Raw genomic sequence first — 13,349 nt, 5'->3', positions numbered from 1 at the left:
TATATGTTATATTATCATCAATTATAATATTTTAACACGTCATGTCAATGTCATACAACACAAAATAACATATGATCTTTTTATTAGGTTAATTATTAGTTATAACTTATTTGACTCAAAATAAAAATATAAAGATTTGATTGAATACAATAAAAATATAATAGTTTATTTGATTTTTTCTAAATAGTTTAGGAGCTTTTTTAGGTATTATGTCATTTTTTTTCTTTTGTCTCTAGGTGAAGGGTTTGAATTTTGTGAGTATGAAAATATATGTATTTAACATTTTCACTTAAAATTTACAATTTAATTGACATAAAATTTTTAAAAAATTAAATTATTTAAAAAATTTTAAATAATTTTTTTATTGTATTTAATTAAGTTTATATAGTTTTAATTTAAAATAAATAAATTTTTATGATTAACAATTGAGTAACTATTGTTAATCAAATATCACTAATTATTATTTATCATATGATACTAATATGACATGTTAATATTTTATAATACATGATGATGTGGCATGTTGATATATTATGTTAAAATGTTCATATCGTATTTTTTATTAACAATAGTTAATCAACCATTAGTTATAAAAAGTTATTTGATAAAAAAAAATTTTGATTGAAGTTAATAAAAAATTATTTAAATAATTTTTTAAATATTATATATTATTTATAAAATTAATTCTTACAATATCTCCACAATATAATTTTTTTTTTATCAAAATCACAGCCCACCAAAAACACGTAGGGAGGTCGTTTTGGTAAATGCGGCCCATAAAAGGAAGGGACACTGTTTCCTGCAATAAAATTAGTTACATTCTTATTCTTATGTTATTCTCTTGCTTTTCCTATTTAACTCTGAAGTCCCAAAATTGGCCTTTTGTTTTGATTTTATTTTAGGAATTTTTTTCCTTCTTTACGTCATTAGAAAATAAAAAGAAAAATCTCTGCTGAAATCAAAATCCGTCCTTTTTTTTCTCTGCTTCTCACGATTCGCTTTCCCGAATTCAAAACCCTATACTGTTTGTCTGGTAAGATTTCAGAGCAGCGTTTTCTCTGAGTGGATTTTATTTTATTTTTCTTTTTTTCAATTTCTGTTTGTTTGATGAGAAAAGAATAAGGTAAGTGTCGAATATCGAAAACTTCCGTTTCTGGTTAAACCGTTGATTTTAACCGATGATGCTTCTGCTATTTCTAGAGTGTAATTGAATGTGAGTTTTTTTTTTTTGATTTACTGACAAAAGTTGAACTTTGATGTATTAACTTTTATTTTTTGGATTGGGAAAAGCTAAGAAATTTCTTTGCATTTATAATTGGTGAAAATTGTTGCATGATTAGAGCTAAGATTGAACCGATTTGAATTAATTTTTGTATGTTTTACTTTTGTAACTGTTTATCCAATATGTGAGTGGTCTGCTTTTATTCTGTTTGAACTTTTTAAAGATCTTTAGTTGGAACTTGATTTTTTTCTGGGTGCATTTTTACGTGTTTTGTGGATATATTGAGTCGCCATTATCTAAAATGTTGAAAGGTTATCAGTCCCTGGACAATGTTTGGTATCTATGTATGAGTATTCAGAAGAAATACTGTAATGATATGCTTTGCCTCTTTGGGGTATCGAAGAAGACATTTAGAATGAAAGAATCATGAGCTATTTGGGATTAAAATTGATCATGTTTAATAGATTTGTGAAAATGGTGGAAGGGAAGAAAAGATTTTAATGTGATGGTGTTTTACTCTACAGTGTTGTTACTTTCTTTTCTGTCCCTGGATAATGTGAGGTGAGAGAGGAAGCAGAGAAACTTCAATTTTCTCTGGTTAAATTTCTTCTAAGTGCTAAATAAGAGAAAAGAAGGGAGAACTCTCTCCTGAACAGTGATATTTCTTCACCCTGTTCTGATGTATGACTTGATATATTTATATTGGTTTTGGTGTTGGCAATTAGGAACTGTCATTATATGGTTTTTACTTGTGTTTGGTAAAAATGCATGACTAAGAGGAAGTTATAGCAGTCAATCGATATTGATTTTGTTGAATGTGGAGTTTACTGGTGAACCTGTGACTCTACTGTGGGTGTTTGGGGACCTACTAAGTTTTTGTGTTTACTTTGGAGCCAATATTGTAAATCAAGTCCTCTGATAAGAAAGACATCCAAGTTCCTTGTTCAAATTATTCTAGTTTCTATATGTTGACCTCAATATTGATGTTAAAACACTATTTTACCTCTTTGATTAAATCCTTTTATGGTACTTTAAAAAATTAGTATTGGTTTATTCCATGTGCTGTTTCTTTGCTGGAAGTAAACTCGATGTGCTTGACTGGCTTTAAAGGTTCCCAAGCTGCCCTTTTGAGTTCTCTCTCTCCCTCTCTCTCTCTCTTCTCTCTCTCTCTCTCTCNTTTTCGTAGTTCTCTCTCTCCCTCTCTCTCTCTCTGTCTCTCTCTCTCCTGTCCTGATTTAGAAACTTAATCACTTGCCTGCTAAATTCACCAGGACCACAATTGGCTTTGAACACTCTGTCATTCAGTAGACTATGGAACAAGAAAATAACAAAAATGAAGCTGATGACAATACTGCAGAAGACTTGGCAAAATCACAGTCATCTGAAGAGAAAGGTCCAAATTTACTGAAGGCCAAATCGGATACTGCAAAGTCGACGGCCAAGAATTTCTTGAAGACAAGAAAGGCCACTGGTACTTCTGAGGTTCAGAGGAGAAAGAAAAGGAAGAAAAACAAGAGTCTTTCAGAGGGAAGTAAAGAAACTGAAGAGAATGCTCAGAAGCTAAATTCAAGGGAAGAAAACCAACAGAATGCTACCAACAGTACAGAGCATGTAGAGAAGGTTCAGCGGATCCAAAAGAACCAAGGTAATACATGTGCATCAGATAGCCAGGAAAAGAGAGGTAAGCCAAATCACAATCCTAAGAAACGAAGAAGGGAAGAGAAGCCTGGCGTTTCAAATAAAAATCAGAAGAATGAAGAAAGGCAGAAAGGTAAGGAAAAGATAAAACAAAATGAGCAGAAGGAAAAGCACAATAATTCAGAGAAGAATAAGAAGAAAGAAATGTGCCATGGTAAGGAAAAGAAACAAGAAAATAAGAAGAAAGAAAAGATTGATGGTGTAATATTTATGTGCAATGCAAAGACCAAGCCAGATTGTTTCCGATACTGTGTAATGGGTGTATCAACAAGTAAAAAAGATCTTGTTTTAGGTATCAGACCAGGGCTTAAGCTTTTTCTCTATGATTATGATCTCAAACTTATGTATGGGATTTATAAGGCATCTTCTTCCGGTGGCATGAAACTTGAGCCTAAGGCTTTTGGTGGGGCTTTTCCTGCTCAGGTACCATTCTGTTATAGCCATCTTCCTTCAATTATAACTCCTCTTTCTCCTTACTTTTAAGAGATTTGTGTACTGATGACTTCAATTTCAGGTGCGGTTCAGTGTCCAAGCTGATTGTTTTCCTCTGGCAGAGAGCATTTTCAAGAAGGCAATCAAGGAAAATTATAATGAAAAACACAAATTTAAAACTGAACTTACTGCTAGACAAGTGAGGAATCGTTTTCATATCTGGCAGTTTGGTGTTCATTGTTTCCTTTCATATTTTAGCATTAATGAAACCTGAAATTTCCCTTTCAGGTTCGGAAGCTCACAGAACTTTTCCGACCAGTTGCAGTTCATTCAACTGCACTGCCTACCATCTCCCCATCAAGGACAGGGGGTCGAATCCCTGTACGCTATGAAAATAGGGAGGCTCATGATAGAGCAAGGGAAGCAAGGCCTCCTTCAGATAGAGAAGCATCTGCTAGAGACCCTTATACCAATGCTAGAACATGTGCTGTTTTATCTCATGAAAGGGATCAGCAAATTGGATATGGAGAGTTGGTATTTACTCGGAGAGAGGACATTCGTCATGATTTATACCTGAGTGAGAAGGAATACAGGGCTTATGGTCTTCAGGGAGAGAGAAGAAACTTGGCTCTTCAGCATCATGTCGCTCCTACATCAGCGTCTTACCGGAGAGATTATGGGGAGCAGCTTATAAGACAACCAGACACTGTATATGGGGAATCTGTGCCTATGCAGAGAGATATAATTCGCTCTGATCCTCCTTACTTGACTGAGAGAGAGTATCGGACTTATGATTTGGGTGCTACACAAGATATGCAATCAACAGTTTCTCCAACAACTACAAATACATCAGTAGCTGCTGCTTCTACTTTGGACTCCTTTGCTATGGATTCGTATTATAGTCGTTATTATGGTGTTCCATTGGTGGACTCTTACCTGCCACGACCTAGAGGACAGGCAAACCTGATTGAGACTGACCATTTGAGGAGGAGAGAAAGCAACCAAGTGGATGAATTGTATCCCACATATGATTCTAATGCTTTGGCGGAACATAACCAGATGCATCGTCATTATCAAGTTGTTAAGCCTGAAGCTTCTTCTACATCAGTTTCATCCCGGTATTCTTTTCCTGGGGCCACTTTGTCTTATCGCTGAGAGTCTGATTTTGATTATCCGTCCCTTCACACCTCTAACTTGAGACTCGTCAAAATCTTTCTCAATTAATTACTGTCTGTTCCTGTTATTTTTGTTGAATTTTAGTAGGTATCTGTATCACAATTGGATCGTAAATAGTTTATAACTGAGTAATTAAACGTTAGGCTATTTTGTAAATCAATTGTTTTCGAGGCTAGCTGGATATAACTTCTGGGGAGCATCTGGTTGATAGTGGCCGAGCGCCGTGCCAACCTCTCTACTCAGTTGCTAATACATTCTTTGAGCGACGCTGTGTTTAAGGGTAAAACACACTCACTCTTTTTAAGTTTTAGTCATAATTTCATGTAAATTTATTAGTTTCGAAATGAGCAGTTCTTCTCAAACATATAAATGATATTAATGGATAAATATGAAATGTTTAAAATATTTTTATTTTTTTTTTCACTCTTTTTTCAAAAAAAAAATTTCTACCTTACTTTGTATTGGTCGGTTATCTCACGGTCGGTTACTCCCGCGGTCGGTTACTCCGTAGTCGGCTTTGATTAGGTTGCGCTAGATCTGACCATATTGCGCTCCCTGGTTCTCTCCTCCCGGTGATCCCTTGATTAGGCAGCACCAGATCACCACCGGTAGAAGTGTGATAGAGTTGAGACTTAGAGAGTTTTTTTTTTTAAGAGAAAAAAAATAAAAATGAAAAATATAATTTATATAGTAATAATTTTTAAAATTAATAAAAAAATAAAATTATTTTTAAAAAATTACCATATCATCAAATTAATAAAAATATTAAAAATTAATTAATAAAAAAACTTATATATCTGATAAAAATATTTTTTTAAAATAAATTATTTATTTTCAAAATTAATGAACTCACGTTTAATTATAATAAAAAATTGAAAGTCTCACCTTCGAAATTAAGATCTGTTACAGCTTTTAATATGTGTTTGGTGGTCTTGGGTTCGAGTTGATAAGCTTAAAGAAGAGGGATGATTTTTCCATGCAAAAATTGGTTGACTTACATACCTTATAATCAAACAAAAAAAAAAAGCCCTTTTTCTTAATCCTTGTATACGATCTCGTAGATATAGACAGCATTACTCATTTTATATTCGCCGTACACCGACCTCCAACCGTGGAAATTAAGCGTACAAGCGAGGCTGTGTCAAGTCATTGTCGTGGACTCGAGCTCAGGCAAAGCAAACCTTTTTGGTCAAGTCAACAAGTCGATTGCCAAGCAAGCAAGGGCTTGGTTTTGCGTTTTGTTTTTCTCCTTTTATAAGACTAAGCTGGTTATCTCCTCGTATGCTGAACCTACTAATTAGATCGGGCCCAGTGTTTGTTCAACAACTTTTTATTGTTCTTCTCTCCAATCTTTTTCTTTCTGCCAAATATCGGCTGATAACTCCAATTCCATTTTGTTGCACGAAGAATCGTTGATACTATCGCGAGTTCAATGCCAAAAACTTCCGACTTTGGAGGCCATTATCAAGTCTTACAAATCTTGATAAGACTTTTGCTGGGGTCACAATCTCTGTGAAATTTCATTGCAAAAGTATAGAAAAAGGACTTTGAATAATATAAATTCTTGTTAGACAATTGCTTTAGAAATATATGTTAAATTATTTATTTTTATAATTTAATATTTTATTAAAAATCATTATATACGTTTTCAATCACATATACAGTATCATATCAAATTACTTGTTATAACAATAAAAATTATGAATTTGCTTAGAATTTTCTTGAATGACTAATAAGATATAAAGTTGATCTTTTCGTTAACAAGTATAATATTTTGCAGTATCAACTAAAGCAAAAGTCTAGACCACAAGAACATGCCCATTGAGCAAGGTGAGATTGACCAATGACGCAAAATCAAGTACAACATGCACATATGTAAATAGAGAGAGAGAGAGAGGGGATGAGAAAGATATGCTTGAATGCTGACGAGGAGCTTGCAAAAGGGTTCTAAAAAGCTTCTAAAGCGCGCAGGCATATTGTTTAAAGCGTTAATGCGTAACATCAAATCGTCTATATATATGGAGTATGAATACTTCAGATTGAACAACAACGACATTTAGTAAGCAATTTCTAGCAAGCACTGCACGCCAATTGTCAAGTAAGTTAGTTTTCCCAAGGTTTTGTTCTACTTCTCTCGCTATTGCTCTTTGCATAATTTATGTCAAGCCATAAATGAACATGTTTTTTGAGAGTTTCTTCTGGTTTTGATTGGTTTCAACTGAAAATCTTACTGAGGCTCTTAATTTGTCTGAAAAACCAACTGCAACATTGTTTCTTAATATTTATATTACTGAATTCAACATCGCTGAAATATTGTTTGATCACCAAATACCAGTGTTTCACAGGGGAGCTTGTGATTCTGATTTGGGCTTTTTGAGTCTTAAAATCTTTTGTTTTGTTGTTTGAACTTGATTCAAAATCTATTAATGATTTTTCCAGCATATGTTTTGATGGTTTCTCATGCGGAAAAGAGTTAAGACCCCGCAATTCTACACCATATTTTCGTCCCCTTTACGTCAAGCTTTGCAGTTTTCTTCACCCTAAGTTTCCTACAAAACAACAAAACTACAGCTTTTGTCAAAACAGACAGGAGTTTAACAGACACAGCCTCTGGGTTTGTAGTCTTCAGACGATTGTATTTATTCCATAACACTGTTTTTGCAGCGCCGGACTTAGCCTAACTTAAGACAAAAGAGTTTTATCTTGAGCTTCGAGAAATTGGTTGAAAATACGGTTTTTTTTTTGGTAACAAACTTCTTTTCTAAGTAGCCTTTTGTTGTAAAGGTAGAAAGAGAGATATGGGACAGTGCTTGTCGGGTGATGTGAGTGGAGGCCAGCAGGCCTTAGGTCATATGTCAATGCTTGAGGGTAATGTAGGACGAAACGACGCAGTTGATTTCTTCTTCAGGTCTCGAGGTCAACATTCTCCTTCCACAGGAATTGAGGTATATATTTATAATTTTATCTATATCTTAATTTTTATTTATATTTTTCCATATGTTATAAACATGTTTTTCTATATCTAAATTTGGGTTCATGAATATTATAAGCCTAGGAATAGTAATGTTGGATGCATAAATTAATTGGTATTGACTTCTAAATAATATTTGCAGAGTCAAAAACAATTTACATTGTCCATTAGACCATTACTGATGTGCATGGTACCTTTGTTCATCATATTTGACATGATTGCGTCTTAAGTTTGAATTCGGATTCTAGTATTGTTTATTGAGTGGGGGTTTGGGGGAAGGTTTTATTCATTAATTTCTCAGATCTCATTCTTTTAGTTGAAGTTGCCTTTCTATCTTATAATGTGTAGTATTTGATGTGTTAATTTTAGTCAAATGTGCACTGCAGTTATCTTTATCAGCTTCAAAGTTGAGTGATCGCGACATCACATCAAAGGTATAATTCTCTCTTATTTCTTTTGTGCACTTTGTGTGTATACATGCATATATGAACAGCTAGCTATTATCGATCTGCCTTTTCTCATTTCTGTGATTAAGTAGTACAACATGTCCTGGACAGCTGCTTAGCTGATTATACATTCTTATGACTAATATACATCGGCTATAAATTCTGGAATACTAATTGTACTGAAACCATTCTTTGTTATTGCATGTAAAGATATTGCCCCGCATTGTAAAATTGACTTTTTAATTGCAAGTGCCAAGTACGGTTTCAGCTGAACTGTTTACTGTTTTCTTATAGAGCGACCCAATGGCAATTCTGTATGCAAAGCGAAAAGATGGGTCACTCAAGGAACTTGGTCGCACGGAAGTTATACTGAACAACTTGAATCCTGCTTGGGTTGAGAAGATTCATCTTACTTATCAGTTTGAGACAGTTCAATCTTTAGTGTGAGCTTCTCATCTTTACCACGTTAGTCCTTATACTTTTCAGTAGGCTTCTTCGGGGTTGGATGATTGGACTAATTACTGCTTCTTCTTCTACCCCTGCTCCAGTTTTCATGTATATGATGTGGATTCCGTATATCATAATGTACCTATGAAGGTATACGTATCACTGTTCATTTTGTAAAGGTTTTGGAGTTTTGGTCCCAAGATTGATGAAAAACTTACTTGAAGTGATGAACTATATTATTCATTTCTTTTACCATGTTATCTTACAGATGCTAAAGTTGAGTGATCAAGACTTTTTGGGAGAAGCAAATTGTGTTCTATCTGAGGTGAGTTGCACCTTGCGGCCAGTATATTGCTCCTTGAAACATACCAGATATTTCTTTTCCAGTTTCTTTACGTAGTCAAAAACTTGCTTAATGTCTAGATATAGTGACTTACCCATTTAGAATGGTCAGTAACCACGTATTTATCGGTGGTATATGTGTTCTTCCTTCTTCTTTTCTCCCTTTGACAGATACTGACCAAACGAAATCAGACATTAACTCTAAATCTCCAAAGCAAACATGGGCATGGAGGTTCGAGAAACTTAGGGATGCTCACTGTCCATGCTGAAGAAACAGTTGCTTCTAGAACTATAGTTGAGATGGTATTACGTTGTTCCCAATTGGACAACAAGGACCTGTTTTCTAAGAGTGTATGTACCTATCAATCTGCTGTTTCTGTCTGTGTGTGCCTGCTTAATTATGTGTTTCCAACTCCCTTTGATTTTTTTGTCTTACAGGATCCTTTCTTAAGAATATCAAAAATAGCTGAAAGTGTAGGTTGTGTCCCTATATACAAGACAGAGGTGGTAAACAACGATCTAAATCCAGTTTGGAAGCCCTTATGTCTTACCATGCAGCATTATGGAAGCAAGGCAAGCTTGGCATGATCTCTTTGTGATTATTCAAGTATTTTCCAAAAAGAGTTCACGAATTTATGACTTGGCATGATCTCTTTGTGATTATTCAAGTATTTTTTAAAAAGAGTTTACGAATTTTGAGACAATTGGCATCAAATTATGTTCCTCATCTTCTCTGATCATCACAGGATAACCCGTTAATTCTCGAGTGTTTTGATTTTAACAGCAGCGGCAACCATGTACTTATTGGGTAAATATTGGAACCCTCCAATGTCTGCAGCACTGTTGATTTTGTTCATTTTTACCCTGTATACTAGTTGATTTAACTTGGGTTTCATGATTTTTTTTTTTATTTCATCAGAAAAATTCAGAAATCAGTTTCAGAGTTGGAAAAACTTTACAAAGAAAAAAGCGGTGCAAATTTGGTTCTGTCATCTCGTCAAGGTCATGATAAGGTGATTATCTGTGCTTAGCACAGGGTGTTTACTATGTTAAATCGGTATACTAACATGTCAGTGTGCTCTTTAACTTGCTATTGGCATTCAGGTTCTAAAGGGTCAGCTCTTTGTAGATCAATTTATTGAGAAGCCACGATTCAGTTTTCTGGATTATATATCCAGTGGATTCCAGCTAAATTTCATGGTTGCAGTTGACTTTACATGTAAATGACAGTCGACCACCCTTCACTTTCCTTTTCTCTTCTCTCTTCTTTCATGTTTATGGCTGGTCTGGTTCATGCTTGTTGATTGGATATTCAAATTTTCCAGCATCAAATGGACTTCCTCGAAATCCAACTTCTTTGCACTATATTGATCCGTTAGGCAGATTAAATTCTTACCAGCAGGTAAGATTGGGTTGGCTTTTGTTCACTTGGGAGGGGTAACATGTGATGACATATATGACATGAAATATAATTGTCATTTATGAAGTTTTATTGAAACTAAACCCACCCTTATTACTTTGAAAAAGACTCTCTATCTCTCATGAAAAAGTAACTAATATTGTTAGGATTCCATTAATCAAACCAATATTTGTTCAAAATTTGTTTTAAATATTAAAATTACAATCATTTTGTTTGTTTCTTACTTTTCCCCTCTTTTTTTTTTTGGAGAAAAACAAAAAAAAATTGCTGTTAATGAAATTGCTGTCTAACTCATTGACTACTTGACCATTTACAGGCTATAATGGAGGTTGGGGAGGTTATACAATTTTATGATTCTGATAAGCGCTTTCCTGCTTGGGGTTTTGGAGCGAAGACATTTTCTAACACTAGTTTATCACATTGTTTTAACTTGGACATAACCAATGGCTATCAGGAGGTGAGAATTGCGGAGTCCTTAAGCTTGTGCCACGCTACTTCATCTCTCTGAACCTGCTTATTCAATATCATAGAAGGAAACTGCTAAATAATGAAAATTTTGTTTGACAGGTTGAAGGAGTTGAAGGCATCATGGCTGCTTATGCTAGTGCTATTTACAATGTTACTCTGTCAGGACCTACCGTATTTGGCCAAGTGATCGACAGGGCTGCGCAACTTGCTAGTTTCTCATATGACAGCACAAAATATTTTGTCTTGCTCATTATAACTGTAAGAATTAAGGAACTATTGCTTCCATTTGCAGTAAGGACTGCTGTTGTTTGCCTAACTGACAAAGATCTGTCACCTTTTATAGGATGGAGTCCTAACTGATATTCAAGAAACAAAAGATGCCGTGGTAAAGACAACCGATCTTCCTTTGTCTATCCTCATAGTTGGAGTGGGAGATGCAGATTTTAAACAAATGGAGGTATGCTTTGTGTTATCAAATATTATTTACATTACTAAAGATCGAAGTGGAGCTGCACTGGATATTAACCTATGCATTGAAAAAACAAAAAAACAATGTTGTTTGCAGATCCTGGATGCGGACGATGGATGCCCGTTGGTGAGTTCTAATGGTCGGGTAGCAACCCGAGACATTGTACAATTTGTTCCAATGCGAGAAGTACATGGTGAGTGTATATTATCTTTCCTGATCTGATTGAATCTTCATATTTATCTTCTGCCTGAGGGATTCATCATGTAGGTGATAGCAGCAAAACAATTAGATGTTGGGAATTGGGTTTACACAATTAGATGTTGGGAATTGGGTTTACTTCAGTTCACTAACTAATCCGTTCTATTTGGGACAGGAGGGCAGATTTCTCTTGTTGAAGCTCTTCTGCAAGAGCTGCCTGGACAGTTTTTGACTTACATGCAATCCAGAAATATTAAACCATATGGTTTCGTTGCTTGAAAGGCATTCTATCACCCCAAAACTTCACAGAAAACATTGTTAATATCATGATTAAGACTGATTGTAGTTTTTCCTTTTTACTTTTTCAAGCACAAACAGTAGAACTATATATCAATCAGCTGAATTTAGGTTGCAATTCTCTCTCAACTATAAATCTTGGCCTGAGCTAAAAAGGGTAGGAGGCTGTGGCCAAGCCATAGGAGACTTCGAATAATTGTACTATAATAATGGATGTTTTGAGTCTACTATTGCTCATTGCTATCCTTGAGAAGAATGTTAATCTAGATTGTACAATAATTTCTAATGATGATTGTACATTTTCATAATACATTTTTGTCACGACCCGGAACCTCTCTCGGATCCATGACAACCGTCGCGACGTCCCGATTGACACTCATTATTCGGAATGCCAATCAGAATCCCGCAAAGCTTACATATCAATTTCTTGCCTTTTCTGTGAGAAATCGTTTTTAAACATTCTATTTTAAACAATTTTCAGTAGTTTTCGGCTCAAGTAAATCAAAAGACAAAAATATTTTAAAAAGATTTATAGACAAATATTACTATTCAAAATATTGATTAAAATATAAAATTTTTTATATAAAATAATATTTATAGAAATACGTGTAAGAAATCTTTTATAACGTGAAAATAAAATAAATTCATACATACAATAATTTATAAAGTTATAATGTACAATAATAATTACAATGACAAGTGGCCTATAAATACACCAAGTGTTGGTGATAGTAACTTACTGTCTGTGAGATAGAGATGTCAAATGGAATCCTCGACAAAATAAGGTATCTACAAGCTACCACAGACCTGAAATGTTTGGAAAGGAGGTGGATGAGATTTTGCAATCTCAATAAGTAAACAGATATTATCATAAATATCTAAAGGCGAGTAACATGGAGGCAAGTTTAAACAACAAATTACAAACTATTTCATAAGGTTTTCAATTTATTCCTTAAACCATAAAATATTTGTAATTTACCAAAATAGTTGTTAAGGCTTATGACTTTTATTAAAACAAGGCTCAAGCCAAAACTAGTCATCGGGGATACCTTGGCCGAGGCATATAACCGAGTCCGCCAAGGTTGTTATGATATTTACATGTGAAACACATTTTTTATTTTTAAAACAAGTCGTTCCTTAGCGTTGGCCAAGTTACACATTCACGTGGGGGTTCGACGTGAAATGAGCTCTAATACTACCCCGGGAGTTACCCTTCTCGCCTCTACAACCGGAGTAATTATGTAACTGGATTTACCGTACCCCTCTAATAGGTAGTTCACGGAAACCCGTCATTGCAGTGACTAAACCCACCAATTTTAATAAAATTTCGATAGTATAACGTGGCTTTTATTTATTTATCCAACCTGCATAGTAAAAGATAGCTTACATTCTATTCCCAATGCAATTATAAAATATAGCCACATATACTCATATTTCATAAGCCATTCATAGGAAAATATATATTTCAAAATAATCGGTAGCTTCCAATTATTCAATTTCATAATCAACACAATATATTTTTATTTGTCACATTTATTTCTAAAACATCAAAAATACCGTTTTAATCTCGTTTTCATTTCATAAAATACATAAAGAGCATTTAAAAATAAACTCTAGATAATTTACAATAATAATAGGTTTACTCACCGTTTGTACAAATTAACTGATTTTTAGGTGCCCCGATCACTGTTCGTCGGGTACGACTTCCTTGCCTTTACCGGAAGGCTCTCCTCCTAAACACATTGCAAAATTTACCCAATTCA

General features: G+C 34.3%; 1 protein-coding gene across 1 annotated transcript; it reads left to right on the top strand.

The window, feature by feature from the left end:
• LOC18599871 lies at nucleotides 828-11,870 on the top strand. The gene is made up of 21 exons (XM_007030038.2): nucleotides 828-1,033; nucleotides 2,494-3,343; nucleotides 3,435-3,551; nucleotides 3,641-4,504; nucleotides 6,575-6,626; nucleotides 7,313-7,473; nucleotides 7,886-7,933; nucleotides 8,240-8,388; nucleotides 8,494-8,542; nucleotides 8,661-8,717; nucleotides 8,906-9,085; nucleotides 9,173-9,307; nucleotides 9,481-9,542; nucleotides 9,654-9,747; nucleotides 9,839-9,953; nucleotides 10,060-10,136; nucleotides 10,471-10,611; nucleotides 10,722-10,880; nucleotides 10,966-11,079; nucleotides 11,188-11,284; nucleotides 11,465-11,870. Exons 2-21 carry the CDS (start codon nucleotides 2,534-2,536, stop codon nucleotides 11,566-11,568), a joined length of 3,585 nt encoding a protein of 1,194 aa, XP_007030100.2. The 5' UTR covers nucleotides 828-1,033; nucleotides 2,494-2,533; the 3' UTR covers nucleotides 11,569-11,870.

The sequence above is a fragment of the Theobroma cacao genome, chromosome 5 (genome assembly GCF_000208745.1).
Source record: "Theobroma cacao cultivar B97-61/B2 chromosome 5, Criollo_cocoa_genome_V2, whole genome shotgun sequence".
In the NCBI taxonomy this organism is placed as follows: domain Eukaryota; kingdom Viridiplantae; phylum Streptophyta; class Magnoliopsida; order Malvales; family Malvaceae; genus Theobroma; species Theobroma cacao.
This window is presented reverse-complemented; position numbering and strand designations above follow the sequence as displayed.

Bases quoted from the DNA above. Each gene is read 5' to 3' on its own strand.
- LOC18599871 (XM_007030038.2), top strand. From the start codon at position 2,534: ATGGAACAAGAAAATAACAAAAATGAAGCTGATGACAATACTGCAGAA. The intron at 3,344-3,434 runs GTACCATTCTGT...CTTCAATTTCAG, and splicing joins GTGGGGCTTTTCCTGCTCAG to GTGCGGTTCAGTGTCCAAGC. The intron at 3,552-3,640 runs GTGAGGAATCGT...TTTCCCTTTCAG, and splicing joins CTGAACTTACTGCTAGACAA to GTTCGGAAGCTCACAGAACT.